Genomic DNA, 18439 nt, shown 5'->3' on the forward strand with positions numbered 1-18439 from the left:
TCTTTCAAGTAAAAACACAAAACAAACAACAAACTCTGAATTAAGATACAATTCCAGTTACCAAATATAGATATGACAATCCAATCATGAAAAGACGTAAATTTACCATTAACTTAATGCAGTATAGTATCATTAGAAAGTCAAGAATGAACATCAACTGCACATGCAAGATTTGCTCAAATCTTCACTTGTAGTACTTCATCACAGAGCACATATATTCAAAGAACAAGGTTCCCCTACTACAAAAAAACAGGTAATTTTTATTTCTCCTTGCAATCCTAGTTTCTGTAATTGTCAGAAGACAACATGAACACAGTTCATTCAGGAACCTATTTCAATATTAAAATAAACTATCACTACTACTCACATGACTAGAATTTTAAAATGCTAAACACTTACAAGCAGGAGTGATGAATAAAGAAAAATCTGCATGTTTTATTGCTTACATAGTGAAAGATCTAAGTGCATAAGTGGGGGAGGTGGAAGGGGGTGGGAATTGACACTGATCATCTTTAGGCACCTGAAGCACTTAAGAGATCATACCAGTGCTGGTGACATCTTACAGTTTCCCACCACCAGTAAGAAAATCGGCTTTGTAATGCAGGTGTGAAAACCTCTTCAGTTCACTGATGCAACAGAAATGATTTGGAAACAAGAGCTTAATTCAACTCAAACTGTAATGCTGTAATCCAAAACAATGGTTCTGATGGGCTCCCTCCAAGGTAAATGTGGAAAGAGAGGCAGCTCTGTATTAAAATCTTTGGATTACCCTCTGAACCTATTTCTCTCTATTGGTCAGAGAGATACACATTAAAAAAAAAAAGGCACAATGCAAATCAATCTGGCATAATTCATATTTTAGATGTTAATAATGCATTTACTGAAAAAAAATCAGTGGTTTTATCTACCCACTGTTAGGAACAGATGATTAAGAATATAGGTATTTTATTAAGATGCAGCTACAGGTGAAAATGATCGCTAGCTATCCATTCATGCCCAAATTAAACTTTTAACAGTGACAAGCAACTAATGACTTAAATTCTTCAACTAACCAGAAATATTCACAAATACCATGAAGCCAAAACTTATTATGTAAGACCAATAGAAACAATTAAAAAAAAAAAGTCCCTTTTAAATAAAGCAGGTTCAGAACACTTAATTAACAGTACTGAACACTTTATATTTTATACACAAACCATACTCAAACATATTTTAAAATACTAAGTATTAGTAACTAAGCTGACTACCAAAGCATATCAAATCTGTTTCTTCAGAACTCATAATCTACTTTGTGTGGCTTCTAAACACTAAAATTGCATAATTCAAGAAGAAGGGCATATAATTACTGAAGAAACTAATTACTATACACCATTATGTTGTTTCTCCCATGCAGCCCACAACAGAAAAAAAAAAAAAAGACTATGCTTAATTACCAAAGGCCACCTTCTGATTAAACACATTTTAAAGCTATTTTTTGGCTTATGGATCAAACATTTTTGCTTTGCAGAATTCTACTGAGATGTACCAGAAACAAGCCTCCAAAAGACATTTAGGTTAACTGTATTCCCTGATAAACAACTCAGAATTACAAGCAGCAGGTTTAAAAATACTGTGACTTGTGCAAATGGGAACACTGTTAAGCTGTTTATCCTGTTTAATCCTGAAGGTAAATAGCATAAGCTTCAAAATATTTTTCTTCTTTGCCATAACCAAAAGGCAATGAAACATTATGGAAAATCTCACACTTTTGGAATTGCCTCTGAAATTGCTTTACTGAGTATTATACAGGTCATTATTCTCAAGAGCACTGTGTCTGTAAATTTCACTATAAATTTCAGTGATTTAAATCCAAACTGTGGCTTCAGTGATGCCAATGATCTCGTCTCTCCCGAGGTTCCAATCTTCAGAAACAAAACAAGAACCCTGCACAACTGCACTACTAAGCCCATTTTAAAATATGAATACTATAGTTAAGTAATTTTTTATTGTTGCATCTTCCAAATATGTTGAAACTCCTACTGTCATTAATTTTTAGCTTATTTGGTTAAGTTTTTAAACATTTGCAAAGAAAAAGTGAAATTTGTAGTTTCCTTAGATGTCTTTCATCCAACATTAATTATTTCCACACCAAAAATCTTATTTCATATCTGTGACCTCAAAGATGCACCCATACTAAAAATTCAGCATATATTTAATAAGATACCTCAGTAATTGTTTCCACACTGTGCCTTCTTAAACAGTACCAAAGTAAGTTTCTGAGCTGCTGTTTTAAACCTGATTTTTAAAAGACTTCAATGCAGCATACATGATTGATATATTTAGCAGCTGAGCACCTCCTTTCCTCTCTGTACACAGGAAGTTTCCCCTCCCATCTGCTCAGGATTTAAAAAAAAAAAAATAATTACAAACTGCTGTTTTTCCATCGATACTGCAGAAAGTGACTATTATTTACCTGTAAACATGAAAGTAAAGTTGAAGCCAAACACACAACGTAACCTGCACCAGCTCCCTGACGGAGTCACAAGACACTTACTGGTACAAAGGCAGGAATGTGGGGATGAGAGCAGCAGCCAGCAAAGAGGAAAATCACTGCAGCTTTGAGTGATAGCACCAGAGTTATGCCAGGTTGAACTCTTCTGTGGAGCAAGTAAGTTATTCATGGGCAGCAGAAGCCCAAGCTTTGTCTCTCACAGTCATACTGGAAGTCTTTAGTTTTATATTTTGGTTTCAGAGCAAACATAAATAAGGAGAATTATGAAATAGACCCATGCTTTACAAGCAGATGTTTGAACCATTTAGTACGATATTTATGAGACAACTTTAAGACTAAATAGCAGCTAAGCAGGCAAGATGCCCCTGCACATGTAGGTACTCTACTGCTGTTTATGACAAACAGATCTTGACAAAGAAAAAGGACAGAGGAAGATGCACTGGCAATAAACCAATGACAGACCGAAAAAATGCCTTTTAATTTTCCCTAGTTAAATTATATACAGCAACCTCTTTTTTGGTCTACAGAGAATATTTATGAATGCTACACTGAGAAACTCAACTTCATTTCAAGACATATAACATGTAATCTGTTATTTCATAACTGTTTTTCCTCCTCCTGTGTACTACTAATTATATTATTGATTACTATATTTTCAAAATAAAAGCTCTCCCTAAACCCCACATACTGAATGCAGATCAACACTTAATATCTGTTCTGTACTATACATGAAGAACTATTCCAAACCTTTACAGAAAAAATACCCAAACTAAAAGCTAATATTAATAGCTGCATATATTTAATTTAGTTATCAAATATAACTATTATATTTTAAAATTTAATACACTATATTCAACCTTTTAAAGCCTAATATAAAATACAGCATAAAATAAACAGACAGGAAGTTGCCACTTTTCCAAGCACCCATCCTGCTGCAATGACCCATTCCTCAGTATCTATTGTTTTCCCAATTTTCTGGAGCTACAAAAATAATGGGCGATTTTCACTGACTTCCACTTTATTGGTGGCAATGTCCAACAGCTGACACTGAGCAGGTTTTTTCCAAGGGCTTCTTCACCAACGTACTTTGACACTTCGATGATGAGGAGCCCTCATCACACACAGTTACGTAACAGCAACTATTTATAGGTAACCACTTGATTCACATTATCCACTGGGTTTTAAACCATTTCATATATTGTCACTTGATCTATCATTTTAGTTCCATAATCAAAATGCCACGTAAGAGCCAAGTAAAAAGTTTCAGTGACACCTGTCTGCAATATCAAAACATACCACATGAAGTATTTAATCTTATCAAGAGAACCAGACGTTAGTTTCACAAGATTGGTCCTCTATAAATATATGCTGAGCAACAGTTGTTTTCTTTGCTTAACCTCCTGCTCTACCAATATCCATTACTGTGCATATAACTAGCTCCTAAAACCACTGAAAGAAACCTCAGTTGTGCTAAAATCACATAATTTCTCAGTGTTCTGAGACACACTGAGAGATACGACCAGCATTTCCACTCCAGAAAGTGCCCTACCAACCTGTACAACTCTTACCTCACAACTTCAGTGTCAGCTGTTTAACTGTTCTCTTAGGAAATGTCTCAGAGAACCACATACAACTATCAGCTGGTTTACTTATAAATACAGCAGTATTTCATGAACATCAACTTATTCGAAGAATATCAAATACTTACATTTTCTTCAGCTTTTCTAACTGGCTAATGGCTTTCTTAGAATACAATTTCATCCTAAAATACACCTAATTGTAATAGTTGGTGGCAGCATGGGCTTTCCTCATCGCAGACTTTGGCCTTTCTTATCAATCATATTAATTGATCTCAGTGTCAATTTCTTTACATTTTTGTAAAATGGCTTCTCCACATTTTTTGTAAACTAATCTATAAACTGTAACTTTTTAATCCAAACAGTTTTCTCTCAATTACAGGACAGTGTTTTTGCTGATGACTAATATCCTTTGATAATTCTTAATAATCCATATTTTGCAAAGATACTTATTTCAGTGAACACCAAGTAACTGCAAACCTCACAAAATGTTAACTTTAATGACTGCTGTATAAAGACACCTTGCACATACCTGAACAACATCCAAACAAAGACACTTCCATATCATAAGAAGTCAGGAAGAAACAGAACAGGAAGAACAGGAAGTCAGAAATACTTGAGAAAAGACATTTCTGAAAGACTATACAGCTTATGACAGTTGACTATATTACTGTCTCAGTACAACTTCATGCCTGCAAAATGCTCTAATCGACCAAGCAAAGAAGGGAATGTCATGATTCTGACAACTTTAACACAAACTGAAAGCATCCAAGTATCCCTACTGAAGCTGACTGAAGCAGATGTTAAAAATCAGAGACCGTTGTGAAACTCTACCAAACCTTTAAAAACAGCAGCAGTCAGAGAAGGGAGTGCAATTACAAGACACAGATAATAATTAAATGAAATATGATTAGAGGGCACAGAGTAACATTCACTTACGCAAAATACCTAAGAAGTTCAACCTAAAATCAAAGATAGCCAAGAAATGTAGCTGGGAGTGCAACTGAAAGACACGTCATTTCTTTGTTCTGGTATAATAACACAGCCCTGATCATCATAATACATGCAAAAGTAGTTGTTCTGCAGATTATAAATCAAAAAAAGAAAACAAAAAGGTCATAATCAAAAGATACAACTACTCTTCAGCTTACTGCATTTGCTGTGTATTACTGAAATAAGCAAGCAGAAAATTGTCCTGAAATTCAGAGAAGCCTTTCAGTATTTAGTTAAAAATGTTATGAAGTTGGTATTTTTCAGTCTTCTGAAAATCATTTTGCCTAATTCTGTCTTACTACATGAAAAATTAAAATGTGACTCAACAGCTGTTTCTTCTGCTGCTGCATTGACAAATGCTGCTCTATCACATTTCTTTTTTTTCTGACATTCGTGCTTAGGCATAGCAACCCTGATAAACTGATGTTTCCTAGTGAATGACATTTATAATCTTTTAAAAGCAAGCACTGTACCACAAAAGCCCAAATATGCCAGTAAAGCATGGTTACAATGATTCCAAATATCAATGTGTCCATTATATCAAAGCCAGGTACAGGGTATAATGATCTCTAAGGATGTGGCTAAAGCCTTACTATCCAAGGACTGATATATCAAAAGCTGGTCCAATGCAAATTACCTCATTTATGCACTTATTATGTGAATTGTTTTCCATACAACACGATCACAGAACTAAAGAACTCTCTTGGTTTCCTTTCCCAATGTTTTCGTGGTCCAAGTTGGCAAATCAGCTCAAGTACAGTTCTTGTTTATTCCTCGTGACTATCAGAGGTTTAAACTGCTGTTTCTACATGTTCTAATTGGCCATTTCTACTAAACTCTTGACAGTTGACATCGCTGCTCAAAGAAGTTCAGGAAACTAACAACTCTGGAAGAACTACCAATACATGAAGTTAGTAAAGAATGAGTACCTACGAATTTGTATTCAATACAGAATTATAAAAAGTAATTTTCCAAACAAGCATTAACTTTCACTCTTTTTCATAAAAGTTGTCAAAAGTGCATCATGACTCTTCACAAAATACACAGGAAATAAAAGCATTCCACACCACTAGCGGGTGCTCCTGGAGAAAGCCCTGGTTCATGAGAAAAAACATTACCAGGGCCCAAAAGGAATAAATAACAGGATATAAAATATTCAGAAAGGTTTAAAAGGCCCCTTAGGCCTAGACTTATTTTTAAAAAGCAAATTGTTGTCCAGTGATTAAAATAAGTAAATATAAAATGCTTTTACTTCTATCACCCAAATTGCTACATCAGTATGTGAACAAGCACCAAAAAACCCCACATTCCAGTTGTTACACTCAGAAAACAAAAGCCATTGCTATAATTATGTGCGTTGCAAAATAAGGCAGTGATGGCTAACAATACACTGGTCTAGTTTGTTCTTTAGATGTGAACCATAACTGTCATGTAAACACTTGGCATTTTAAAAGCATTTTTACATGCTAAAGTTGTAGTGTATTACATAAAATTCTGAACTGCTACGATTATTAGTGGTGTCCAGCTGCCTCAATAGCTATACAAGGCTTGCTGCAGAAATAAAACAAGAGTAAGCATTAGAAAGCATGCAGCTAAAATGTTAAGATATTTGTAACTTAAGAACTGTAAGCCACGTTTAGTGAGTTTATGCTAGAAAAGCATTGTAGTAATTGAGCTTGATTTTTAGACATGATCTTGTCCATTTCACCTTATAACATATAATGCATTCAATAAATACACAACTAGTATATACAACTTTTTAAAATACAGCTCATTAGCTTTCTTGGACAAAAAATAAAAACTGATTTGTACATGGAATATCAACAGCTTCTACTTAACATGAAAAGAGGGTCAAGAGCAAACTCATGGAAAGATTTTAATGCAGACTATTCAACAAACCAGACTTCAACAAAGCCTTTCCCAACTGCACTTCTTAGGTGCAATTACTCAAATATACTGCCAGACAGAAACTTATGAAGATGAGTATAACATTCTTTTTTTTTTTTTCCTAGCAGCAGGTAGACATTTACAAATTACAAGATTTGTATGTTACTAGGCCATTCAAAAAATTCTGCATCGTTTTACTGTAAGAGGTCCACATCGTAAAAGTAACACATGCAGACTGAGCATCTTAACATCCCTGTCATAAGCTATACCATATTTACACACTGCAGTGTTAGGCAGAAATTGAAGCCAGAGCCGTTCAGGGGAAATATACTTCTGTTTCTCAATTTAAATTATATTTGCAATTATAAATTAGGTATTTCACTACATGCTAGTGGCATTTTACATATTAAAAAAGATCAATTAATGCACTACATTCTTAGCCAAGCCTAAAATAAATGACTCCCCATATTCAAACTATAATTTGTTTCAGACAACATGGGCTTTAATTTGCAAACTCTTCAGTATGGATGTAGGCAGAACCCACCTCATGATTTGTGTAGAGCTCCATCCTGGGTAAACACACAGCTACACAGCACAGTATGCAAATAAAAGGTATGAACCTCATTGCGTTATCCTTCCTAGAGATTTTTGTAAGTCAGACTCATTATTGTCAAAGCAGTATTTAAATTATGCCAGGGAAAAAAAAAAAGCTTTCATCTTTCCAATTTAAGTGGCCCTTTTAATGCCAAGTTAACATTATAATGGTTTATCTACGTTGGAGAATTAAACTCAGTTTGTTCTTTCAAGCACAAACAATTTTAAAGGAAAATTTTCACCATGTATTCAAACATGTGATTTTATGTTTTCATATCTGTTACTTCTACATTAATTATTCAAAACAAGCCTCTCTCATGTCACTTACAGAAGTGCAGATGTAAATAACAAGATCTGTGTGTGAATATACAGAATTCTTATAACAAAGCAATACAGCAATCTCTTTAACATCTTAAGCACATAAAATTCCAGATCACCTACTTCCTTTTTTTCCCCAATTCTAATATGAAAAACAAATCTGAATTTGGTACTAATTTGGTACTAAGTCTAATTGCATAAATGTCTTCTTCTCAGTATTTAACCTTTGGTGATATCATTTATAGTTCAGTTAATACAATAAAAAAGCGGGGGGGAGTGAAGTAATGGAAAAACGTCAAACAGGCTTGCTCTTGTACCTATTCCATGATACCTACAAGAATGTTGCTATTGATCTTCTGTTAAATTACAAAAGAACAGACATTATTCACCGAAAGTAAAAAAAAAAAAAGGAAATGGATGCTTTTTAAATTAATGAGTTTGGATTATAATTCAGCCCAATTTTGCTCTAACACCCATAACACTATTAACAACCACTAGCAAAGTGCCAAAGACAGCAATGACTTTAAAACAACTAGAGCCAGCTACCAAAATTGTTGCAGGAGAGACAAAGGGGATCAAGGTCAACAATTCTTCTAGCGCAACAGCTAATCCACTCATATGAACATGGTATTGGCAGGGTTGGACGTAAAAACTTTGCAAGAAATATAAAATATACATGATCCCACCTGATTTTCCCCGTCCTTTCGAGAGAACCATTTTGCTCTCACTGGTCTCAAGCCATTACATATCTGAGCGAGGAAGGGGAAGGAGGAGTTCACAGAAGTTCAGGGTCAGACAATGTTCACGTATCCTGTCACCTTCTAACTCAAAGCTGAGAGCAGAAGAACTCTTATGCCACGCACTAAAACCTACATATTCTGGGTGTGCGTGTGGGGGGAGACCTGCAATAGGAGCGATGTGTCATACGTGCGGAGGCTGCGAGCAGAAGAGCTGTCAGGAGAACGCTGCCTCGCTTGAAGAGGAGGAGGCGGTGGGGAAAGGACGGTGACGAACGCAGGATCACCAAAAAATCCGGCAGTGCCCAGGGGCTGCCATCCCCGGCTCACCCCTCCGGCCCTGCTTGCCTGGGCTCCCCTCGCAGAGGGCTCAGCCTCTCGGAGCTGGCCCCTGGCCCCCGCGGAGCCGCTCCCAGCCGCCACCGGGCAGCGGAAATCCCCGCAGCCCGGCCCGACCCTGCCCGGGGCGCCGAGCGGCGCTCCCCGCGCCCGGGGCTCTCCGGGCAGCCCCCGGCCCTCTCGCGGGGCGCTCTCCCACGACCGCCATCACTTCCCCCCCTGCTCCGGGGCCGCGCTGTCACCTCACCCCCCGCGACGTCCCACGCACCGCAGGCCGAGAGCCAACACCCCGCCGCGAGTCGGACCCGCACCCCTGGGCCGGGAGACAATGAGCAGCCACAACTCACCAGCAGCGCCGGAGCTTCGCGGGTCCGGGGGCGGTTCCTTTGCCCCTTCTCCTTCCCCTTCTCCTCCGCCTAGGAGCGGTATCCGGCCGCCGGGAGCCGAACCCCCCCTCCCCTCGCCGCCCCAGAGCCTTCGCCGGACCGCCGGCCGCGCTCCCTCCCCGAGTAAAGTCACTTTATTCCCCGCTCCAACATGGCTGCTCCCCCCGCCGCCACCGCCGCAGCAGCAGCTTTCTCCTCGCCGCGGCTCCCCGCCGCCGCCACCGGAGAGCGGCCGCAGGCCGTGCTCGGGAGCCGCCCGGCCGGCCGCTGGCGGTGCCGAGAGCGTCAGCCGAGCCGGGCCGCGGGGGTGTGCGAGGAAGGGGCGAGCCGAGGCGAGCCGGGCTGGGCTGCGCGTCCCCGCTGCGGGCTGACGCCTCCGCCCGCTCGCACTAAGCCAGCCCCGCCGGCTCCGGGCGCAGGAGGGGCCGCGGGGACGCCCGTGCGCCGGCGACACCTGGCGGCCGAGGCGGCCCCGGCTGAGCCGGCGGCTGCGCGGGGAGCGGGGGGGTCAGGGCGGAGCGCGGGGAATGCCCCGAGCGGCGGCGCGGGGAGCGGGGGCTGCCGCAGCGCTTTTCTGGGCCGCCCTCCCCGCTGCGGGGGAGCCCGGCCGCGCCGAGCCGAGTGGGGCGCTGCTGCCGTTCGCCGATCCTCCAGCGGCCCTGCGCGGCCGCCTCCTCCCGCGGGAGGAAGTGGGTCTCATCGGCAGAGGCTCCCGGGAAGACGCCCCGGGGCTCTGCGTGCTGCTGGCCGTCCGACGGGTCTCCCCCAGCCGTTTCGTGTATAGGGCAGGGTAGAAAAGAGGCGTTTGCTCGCTTAATTTTTACCCGTTCCTTGGTAGCGTTTCCGCTTGGGTTTGCCGAGCGATTTAGCTCATCTCTGAGGGATCGCCCTGCTCCCCCTTCCTACGGCTGGCACATTAGTAACAGAAACTAAGGGAAGCCGGGTGTCTCTTCAATTTCTAACTCATGTTTTCCGTATTTATTCTTGCGGTGTTTTCTTTCCTTTGTCTCCTGCATTCAGCGGTGGCCGTACCATCCCCCTTGTCCTCCTTGTGATCACTCTGACAGCGCCAACCACGCTGCCTTCCCGTGCCTAGAATCTTTTTCCCCTCAAAGTGATCCAGTCTGTGTCTCCTCACTTCTCAGCCCTTTCCAGCCCGAAATTTCTTAGGTTTTGTGTGTCACTGAACGAGACCTAGAAGGTGAAAGCCAGCTGTTCTCTACTCTGTTTTTTCACATTTCCATCACACAAAGAACAAGATCCGTCAGGAAGGCCAAATCTGAGCTGATCTTAGCGACATGGTTTTGAACTTAAATACCAGGCCATAGGTACACTTGGGCCAGAATTTGGAAAATGGTTTGCTTTTTTCCCCTTTGGACATCTGCTGATCCTTACTGCCTACCTGCTCTCTTGCTTTTTTCAGTACAAATTTGATGTCACGGGGCCTTCTCCCATCTTCGTGCAGACCAGGGTTATGGGTGTTAGCTTCCCCACACTCCTGTGGATGCTGAGTGAGGCCAAAACTGCTTCCTTCTGCAGGCAGGTCTGCACTATGCTGTGTCTGGATGGAGACTAGAGTACATTTTCATTTGCAGCAGCAAGCCCCTGATCTTGTGGAACTCTGTGTGCAGCTTATTCAAGCCAGGCCTTCTCCACAGTAGGGCCAAGGGGGAGCTGCCTTCACAGGAGCAGTGCCAGCTGAAAATTCCCCTGCTTCCAGCTCTGTTGACCCTTCCAACAGCTCAAGCAAACCAGAACACAGACAAGTATGTTTCCCAGTAAACAGAAGTCAATTGCTCTTGCCTAAAAAAGGAGTGCAAGCATAAAACCACTTCTGAAATGCACAGAAATTCACTTGCTCATGCTGATGTAAATTTCTAGTGAAATCAGTTTACGATAAAAAGAAGTAAATATGACTCAGAAACAAACGTTCTGTTTATACAGACTAAACATGATTACGACGGTATTTTTGCATGTTTTCAAGATGTAGGATAGCTACCTTACATTTGCAAAACTTGTGGGATTTTTAATAACACAGAGAAAGCAGACACTCCAGCTTTGAACTTTCTGGTAATGCAAAGAAACCCCTTAGAGATCTCCTTTAAAGCTCAGGACCTACCAGTTCCTGCTAGACCTACCAGTTCTCCTGATCTTTGAATGCTAACTAGATGATGTATGTTTTGTTTTATCTTATTCAATTTGAAGGCTATTTTGGGTACGTAGTAACATTAGAAATGATAGTGTGCAAGTTTATTATGTGCATGATTTGTAAAACAAGCTTCTGAGACAGCATAGTAATGAGTGCAGCATGTCCATTTATTGCAGCACATCCAAGTAAGTGCTGTTCCACCTATGAAGTACAGAGAGAATGTGGGTTGGAAGTTTATGAAGCCATCTATATATTAAAAGTATCAGTGAAATATGTTCATTTTACTTGATTCATAAGTCTGCTGTTGATACTTCTGTTATTACAGGGAAAGTAATTATGGCAAATAAAGGAAGAAACTTAAAAAATGAGCAGTTAGGATGAGTCACCCAAGAAATAAGGGGTCAACACTGACTGCAGTGTAATTAGAGTATTTTAGGGTTTTCCACTTGTAATGGGGAGAATTATGAATTTTTAAGAGGGAAGAGTTTGTAATGGTAGAACACTTGATATCCATTTGGCCTTTGTATCTGCCACTACCTCATGACCTCAGATGAAGATTTTCACATCTGGGCAGAAGACAGTGCAGAAGGAAGACAGAGTGACAGACTTAAGTTTGAAATGTGGGCACTGGTTTTGATTGATTTATCCCATGGGTCTAGTTTTATAACTATACTATTGATTTGTTTTATTATTTAGTGGATTATGTAGCAATCAATCATATTTCCATCTAGCTAACCATGATGATTAATATTTTAAACTAGTTTTAAGATGGATTGGCTGGTGAGTGCAATAGGTCTTCTCTCTAATCCAGCTAGAATGGATACACCCAGGTTACATGGAATGAATTATTACCACTGGACAATCTGATGAAATCTTCATCAGCCATTAGAATCTAAATCCAGCAGGAGGAATACAGTGCTGTCAGGGGACTGAGATTTCCTGCTTTGAAAATGAACATTTTGGCTTTACCTCTACATTTTTTCAACAAAAGTATGTGGTTATTTTGTGACAGTAACAGTATGGGAGTTAAATCAGTGGAGTTCACATAGCAGTAGATGGAAACCCTACAGAAACCTGCATTTTTAACACAATGTATGTGAAAGCAGTATTCCCTGCCAAGAGGCAAGCTCAAGATTCTGTGTCACTGCATCAGGAGTCAGCGACCTCGCAATCAGCCAGCAGTGTGGGAAAGCATTGTGCTAAACTGCAAGGGATGTGTTCGTTTGCAGGGGAAGGACTGAAAGCCTTGGCAGGTTATTAAAAGAGGAAATGATTTCCAAATACAATATTCTGTTTTGAAATGCAATTGTTTTTTTCTATTGGATGCCAAAAATTTCTGAAGAATGCAATATCCTCTAACTAATTGTATCTGTGCTCTGAGAAAAGAAACAGGGCTATTGTTCTCCTCACAGCACGAGCTGTTTATGTGTTAGTCTGTGTAGCACTCCTTTCTGTAATGATTGTCTTCCACCTACAGAAAACTCCAATCCATTTTAAATAATCAAATTAAGATAGTTTCTTGCTTTCTTACATCAAGCTAATATTCATATAAAGCATTTTCCAGGTTGCTTGGATTTAGTACAAGGCCTTTAGGCTAAATACAGTACAATTATATTACCTCACTGGACGACCAAGCCCCTTCCTTCTGATGAATGGAAGCAGGAAGTAATAAGATGAAGGAGGTACCCCTTGAAAGAAGCCAAAAGGGGTGTACTTCTGCTAAGAAGAGCTGTAGCCATTTCTACCATGATTTCTGTAACTGATAGCTGGTCATTGTTTTAGTTGCACTTTGCTTTAGATGTCTTCACATAAGCACATTGTGGAAAGTTAGTATTTGTTCTGGTAAACCTTGTTTTTGGTAAGCAGGAAAGAGTTATCAAAGTGAAAATAGTGGAGTGTTCATTATCTACACTTGAGATTTTCATTTGCATAGCTATACAGGTGTTTGGAGACTGATTACCTGCTACAAAATTACTAGAAGACTAAGCACATTACCTGTGCTTAGTTCCCATCTCCATATTATCATTTTGTGCATGTAAATATTTGAAATATATGACATATTGTCACTGTTTTCTTCCTTTATATTGCTAAACCTTTTAGTTCCTGTATGTAGCGTCATAATATCCTGTCACAATGCTACTTAAATATTGTTTCTCACAATATTATTATATATACTTAAATATTATTTCCTCACACCTTGCATCTCTAAATTTTGAAGAATATTTATCAGTCATGTAGATAATGATTTCAGTATCTTTACAATATCAAAATTGATACTTTTATTTATATCTGACATTCGTGGTATTTGTACATACAAAGTATCTAACAGTTGTGTATATTTTTTTTGCCTGGAGCACTGTTTAAGTGGAAAATCTAGTTTCATTGCTTGTTTTTTTTCTTGACGACTGTTTTCTTCTTCCAGATAGAGATTCCTCCAGCTAATGTAATGAAGTCTTTCCATTGACTTCAGCAAGAGTCAGCTTAGTCCTTGTAGAAGGAAGTTAATAGCATGGAGACAGACTTTTTGTACAGTTATGCCAGGGTTTGCAAACAAACACTAGACACTCCTTTATTTCTCTACTACTGCTCTGAAAGACAGGACATCCTGCTTTTCAAAACAAAAGATATTAAGCCTACTTCAACTAGGTCAATTACCATACTCAGATAGAAAATGGTGAGGTATTTTCTGTAATTGTCTAAAAATTAGGTTTGTGCCTTGGACACTATAAAACTAGCCTAATGAAAGAAAGATTTTTTTTATTCTTTTTCAATATTTTGTTTACATTTTTTTGTTTGAGACTAAAGGTGGTGAAAATAATTTGAGCAAAACAATGAAGATTTGCAGGTAATGAAAATTGGTCACTTGAATGTGCACACCTCTGCTGCTTGTCCCTTTCAGGTACCATTCAGGGGTACAGTTCTCCCTTTATGAAACAGAAATCTGAAATGGCAGTGGAAGAGGCTCCTATTTTTCTCAGTTTCTTTCATGCAGGTTCAGTGTCTCAGACAGAATAGCTTCTTCTTGGCAAGTAAATTGCTTCATAAAAATTTGCAGTCATTATTCACTGAATTGATTAGAAATGCCATCAGTGAGTCTCAGAACCTTTGTATCGTTGCCAATTTGAACTACTTAGTGGATTTGAAATTAAAGCACAAAATACACAGAGACTCCTGCATCATTGCCAATTTGAACTATCTAGTGGATTTGAAATTAAAGCACAAAATACACAGAGACTCCTGCAGTTACAAGACTATAAGTGTCAAACATCTTGGTCTTTCCTTATTGTGATGGTTACTCTCTCCAGAGTGTTTTGGGACTTAAATGAAATTGCTTTCAGTCATGAGAGCTGGTTACTTTCCTGGAATGCTGTTACATAAAACTTAAGTTTGTTCTAGCAAAGATGGTAGCTGTTCCAGTGAAGATGAAACCAAATCATTCTCACATTTCTCTTTAATTCTGGACAGGAAGGTGTAGAGAGACATGGGAATAAAAGAAGTGGGAGCAGAACTAAAATCCAATGTAGAGAATATGAGGAATATCAGAAAAGGTACATGAAAATAGAACCAGTGTGCATAGTGAATGCTGGAAATAAAATGAGACACAGGAAATCTGGGGATAGAATGAAATGAGCTGAGGGAAACATAGGCTACCTCAGTGAGAACTGAGTACTGCACACATTGTTTTCTGTATGCTAAAGGTCCGTATGCTAAAGGTATATGATATATTGTTCATGTGCAGAGACTTTCTTAGATATTCTAGAGATCCCTGTGCATACTCAGATCAACTACATTTTGGAGTTTTTTGTGCACTGGCAGCTGGTTGGTTGACTGCTTTGAAATTTATAATGGCAGCTTTTGAGATGTCAGTAGGAGATAGCCTTTGCAAAACAAGCACTACAGATAGAGAAGGGAGACAGGAGGAGAGCTGGGATGGATGAAAGAGAATGCAAGAGAGAAGATGTGGAAAACAAATTCAGGAAATTAGGAAGTAAGTAGATGTAGGGCTTTATCTGTGAGTTTAGGCCAAAGGCTTTTACCATTTTGTAATCTTAACAACACTAACTATGCAGAGGAGATAGATAGAATTAAGTTGTTATTTTTTATCTGCCCCAGCTAGTTGCCCTACCCTTATGCAGAAAGTTGTTACACCCTGAGGGAGAGGAGAGAGAACCATACCTATTTCCCTGTATATGTGTGGCAAGTAGCTTTAACCACCAGTGAGGACATAGAGGCAGGTGACTCAGATGCCTGTAGTTTCTTGTGACACACCTCCTAGGGAGGGTACCCTCTGGCACATGGGAGGGACAAAGTGCTGAGGTCTGTAATAATCTTTTAAATTGCAACAGCTAGATCAGTCAGGCTTTTCTTAACTAATTTTTGCTGTCCTATGAATCCTGATTTAGGCAGCCATGTGTATATTTATATGTTGGTACTAGATTTGGAAGACTCCATCCAAGTAAGAGAGAAAAAAGGGTGGCATAAAACCAGAAGAATATAATTGGCAGCTCCTATCTGCTCATTGAAAGAAATGCTTCCTCTTAGGTACCAGTGAGAAATTTTACATAGCTACATGTGCATTTAAGGTTGAATAAGACAATTGATTAAACTGACATGTAACCTATAGTATTTTTCTGACACTGAAAATACCAAAGTGAATCTTCAAATGAGATTAACAATTTCTAAAGATATAAGGATAAAAAAAAAGGAGAGGTCTCTCTCTCATAAATTCCAATTGATTTAAGTGTGGAATTCCTCACCAATTTCTTTTTGTGTAGCTGCTTGCTTTACCAAATTGCTGATTGATCAACTAAACTATTCTCTAAGTCAAGCACAGCATTTTTCAAGTTCTGTTTCAGCACAGTATAAAATAATTAGAGCTATTAAAAAAAAGAGCAGGAATGCCACAGTCCCCCACTTATCTATTAGTTGTCATCTGTAGAGTCTAGCTGTTACCCAGAAGCGTGTTAAAATTAAATTGTGAGCTTTATTTAACATACTTATTTGTTCTTTCATTCTTTACTTTACCATTCTTCATTTCAAAGCTCTTTTCTTCACTTCACAACATGGCTTATTCCTGGCCATGCAGATACTTATACTCCACAGTAAATTGCTGCACAATTATACTTACCTTTTAGAAACAAACAAAAATTCAGTTAGAGATTTTATAGCTCAAACAACATTCATGACTTTAGAATGAGTTAAGTATTTTGCAGGACAGATAGTAATTTATATCAGTTTATAGATCATACAGAATTTAGGATGTCTACTAAAAATTTAAAAAAAAAAAGGTAACCATGTACTCAAAATTCTATATTGGTGTGATTTAATCTCATTAGCTTCATTCAATATTTCTTTTGAAAAATTAATTTACCTTTTAAAGCAGTTTATTTTGCCCACCAATAAGCTCTCCATAGAAACAGTTGTATCTTAGTAACATACCAAGAATAGAGTTCAGGGAAAACACTGCATCTGTATATACTGCCCTTAAAGAACCATTTCTAGTTCTTATAAGGGAAGGTGAGAGTTTCCTTTCTGCAACTGTAGCAAGCACAGCACTGCAATACAACATCTCTGTGCTTCCTAGGTTGATCTCCTTACAAATGAGATACAGCTCATTTCTGCCTCTTACTCCTTGCCCTTCATAGGAACATGTCAGCAAAGATGTCAGATGGCTGTCCCTTACAGCTGGGGGTTTAGTTTTTTGGGTTTGTTTTAATTGGATGCTAGTTGGTGAAGTGCATGAACACTTCTTGGTTTTGGTCCTTGTCAGCTAAATTCAAAACTGTTTTTACTACTACCCCTGTTTGTTTGGGTTTGTTTGGCTTTTTTTTTTTTTTTTTTTTTTTTTTTTTTTTTATTTGTCTGGCTTTTTTTTTTTTGTCCCAGGTCCTTCTACATAGAAAAAAGCTTTTGCTGATATCACCTTGTGTGGATCTGTACCTGCTCTGTAGGGCACTAGTTTTCTACACTCCAGAGGACTCCAGCTGTACCAGCTCTCTTCTCATTGTTGCCTCTCTCCTTTCTGCTCTTCCATGCTTGCTGTAGGGCGCCTGTTTGTCCTCTGGCACCTTTGTTCTCTCTGTCCTTCACAAAGCTGAAGTGATCCAAGGGAAGGGTTACGGTGACATTTGAGCTTCTCTGCAGCAATGTGTTGATATTTACACTGAGCTGATTATTAGCAAGTGGAGCACATGACTACATTGTAAAATCTGCTTAGTTTAACCAGTGCTTCAGGGGAAAAGAAGCAGGAAGTAGAGTGATGCAGGGGCTGTGTGTCACTCCTTACATGGTTGGTGGGGGCTGTGCCATTATTTTTTCTGGGTGGTAAGGGATGAAGCGTGCTTTTCAGCTGATTTTTACACTGCTTTATAGTTGTTATTTGCTGCATATTCCCTGCCTTGACTGTTACTTTTCTCTGCTTCAAAATAAACCAGGCCATTTAACACTAGGGTAGAGGGGAGGGTGTCCTAACCCCAGCCCTCCACAAGAAGGACACCCTTTTAAGATGCCAAGCAACAGAACATCTCATCCCAGGTTTTGATTAAGGAAAAGAGTAGTTATCAGCTTTGGTCTCAGGCACAGACTAACTGAGGGAAAGAAGGCAGAGGCAAGATACCTCTTGTCTCAGCACACAGTTATTAAAAGAACATGTCTGGAGGCAAAAAAGAGGCCCAGGAACCCAGAGAAACTAGACAGATTTAACAATTTCTCTTACCCTCTGTGTGGGGAGGCAGAGGGAAAGCATCTTGCTGAAACATGGTTTTAGAGATTTTGTCTTGGTGTGGTTAATCTAAATTTGCAGCAGTAGCAAGCGAGCTATTTCAGAATACGAAATGGGGACACTGGGAGGGGTCTTTTTTTTTTTGTTGTTGTTGCAGGGAAATGTTAGGGTACTGTGAACTGCCAGTTATTTTTTAGGAGGCTGAAGTGTAAAAAACAAGCAGCAGAGTTTTGGAAGTCATGGGGGC

The 18439-nt window shown here is 39.5% G+C and overlaps 2 protein-coding genes across 3 annotated transcripts in view; one reads left to right on the forward strand and one right to left on the reverse strand.

Moving 5' to 3' along the window:
* Positions 1 to 9449, reverse strand: part of CDK17 (cyclin dependent kinase 17) — a 91457-nt gene extending 82008 nt beyond the window's left edge. Inside the window, exon 1 of one of the 2 annotated variants that reach the window (XM_018910085.3) lies at positions 9284 to 9449. The gene's annotated coding sequence lies outside the window, so the exon portion shown is untranslated. The remainder of the gene's footprint in view (positions 1 to 9283) is intronic. The other variant, XM_009086648.4, reaches the window with a different exon arrangement.
* Positions 7444 to 9356, forward strand: LOC127059115 (small nuclear ribonucleoprotein-associated protein B'-like). The gene is made up of 2 exons (XM_050969907.1): positions 7444 to 7521; positions 8772 to 9356. Exons 1-2 carry the CDS (start codon positions 7444 to 7446, stop codon positions 9354 to 9356), a joined length of 663 nt encoding a protein of 220 aa, XP_050825864.1.
* Positions 9450 to 18439: the final 8990 nt, after the last annotated feature.

The sequence above is a fragment of the Serinus canaria genome, chromosome 1A (assembly GCF_022539315.1).
Source record: "Serinus canaria isolate serCan28SL12 chromosome 1A, serCan2020, whole genome shotgun sequence".
NCBI lineage: Eukaryota > Metazoa > Chordata > Aves > Passeriformes > Fringillidae > Serinus > Serinus canaria.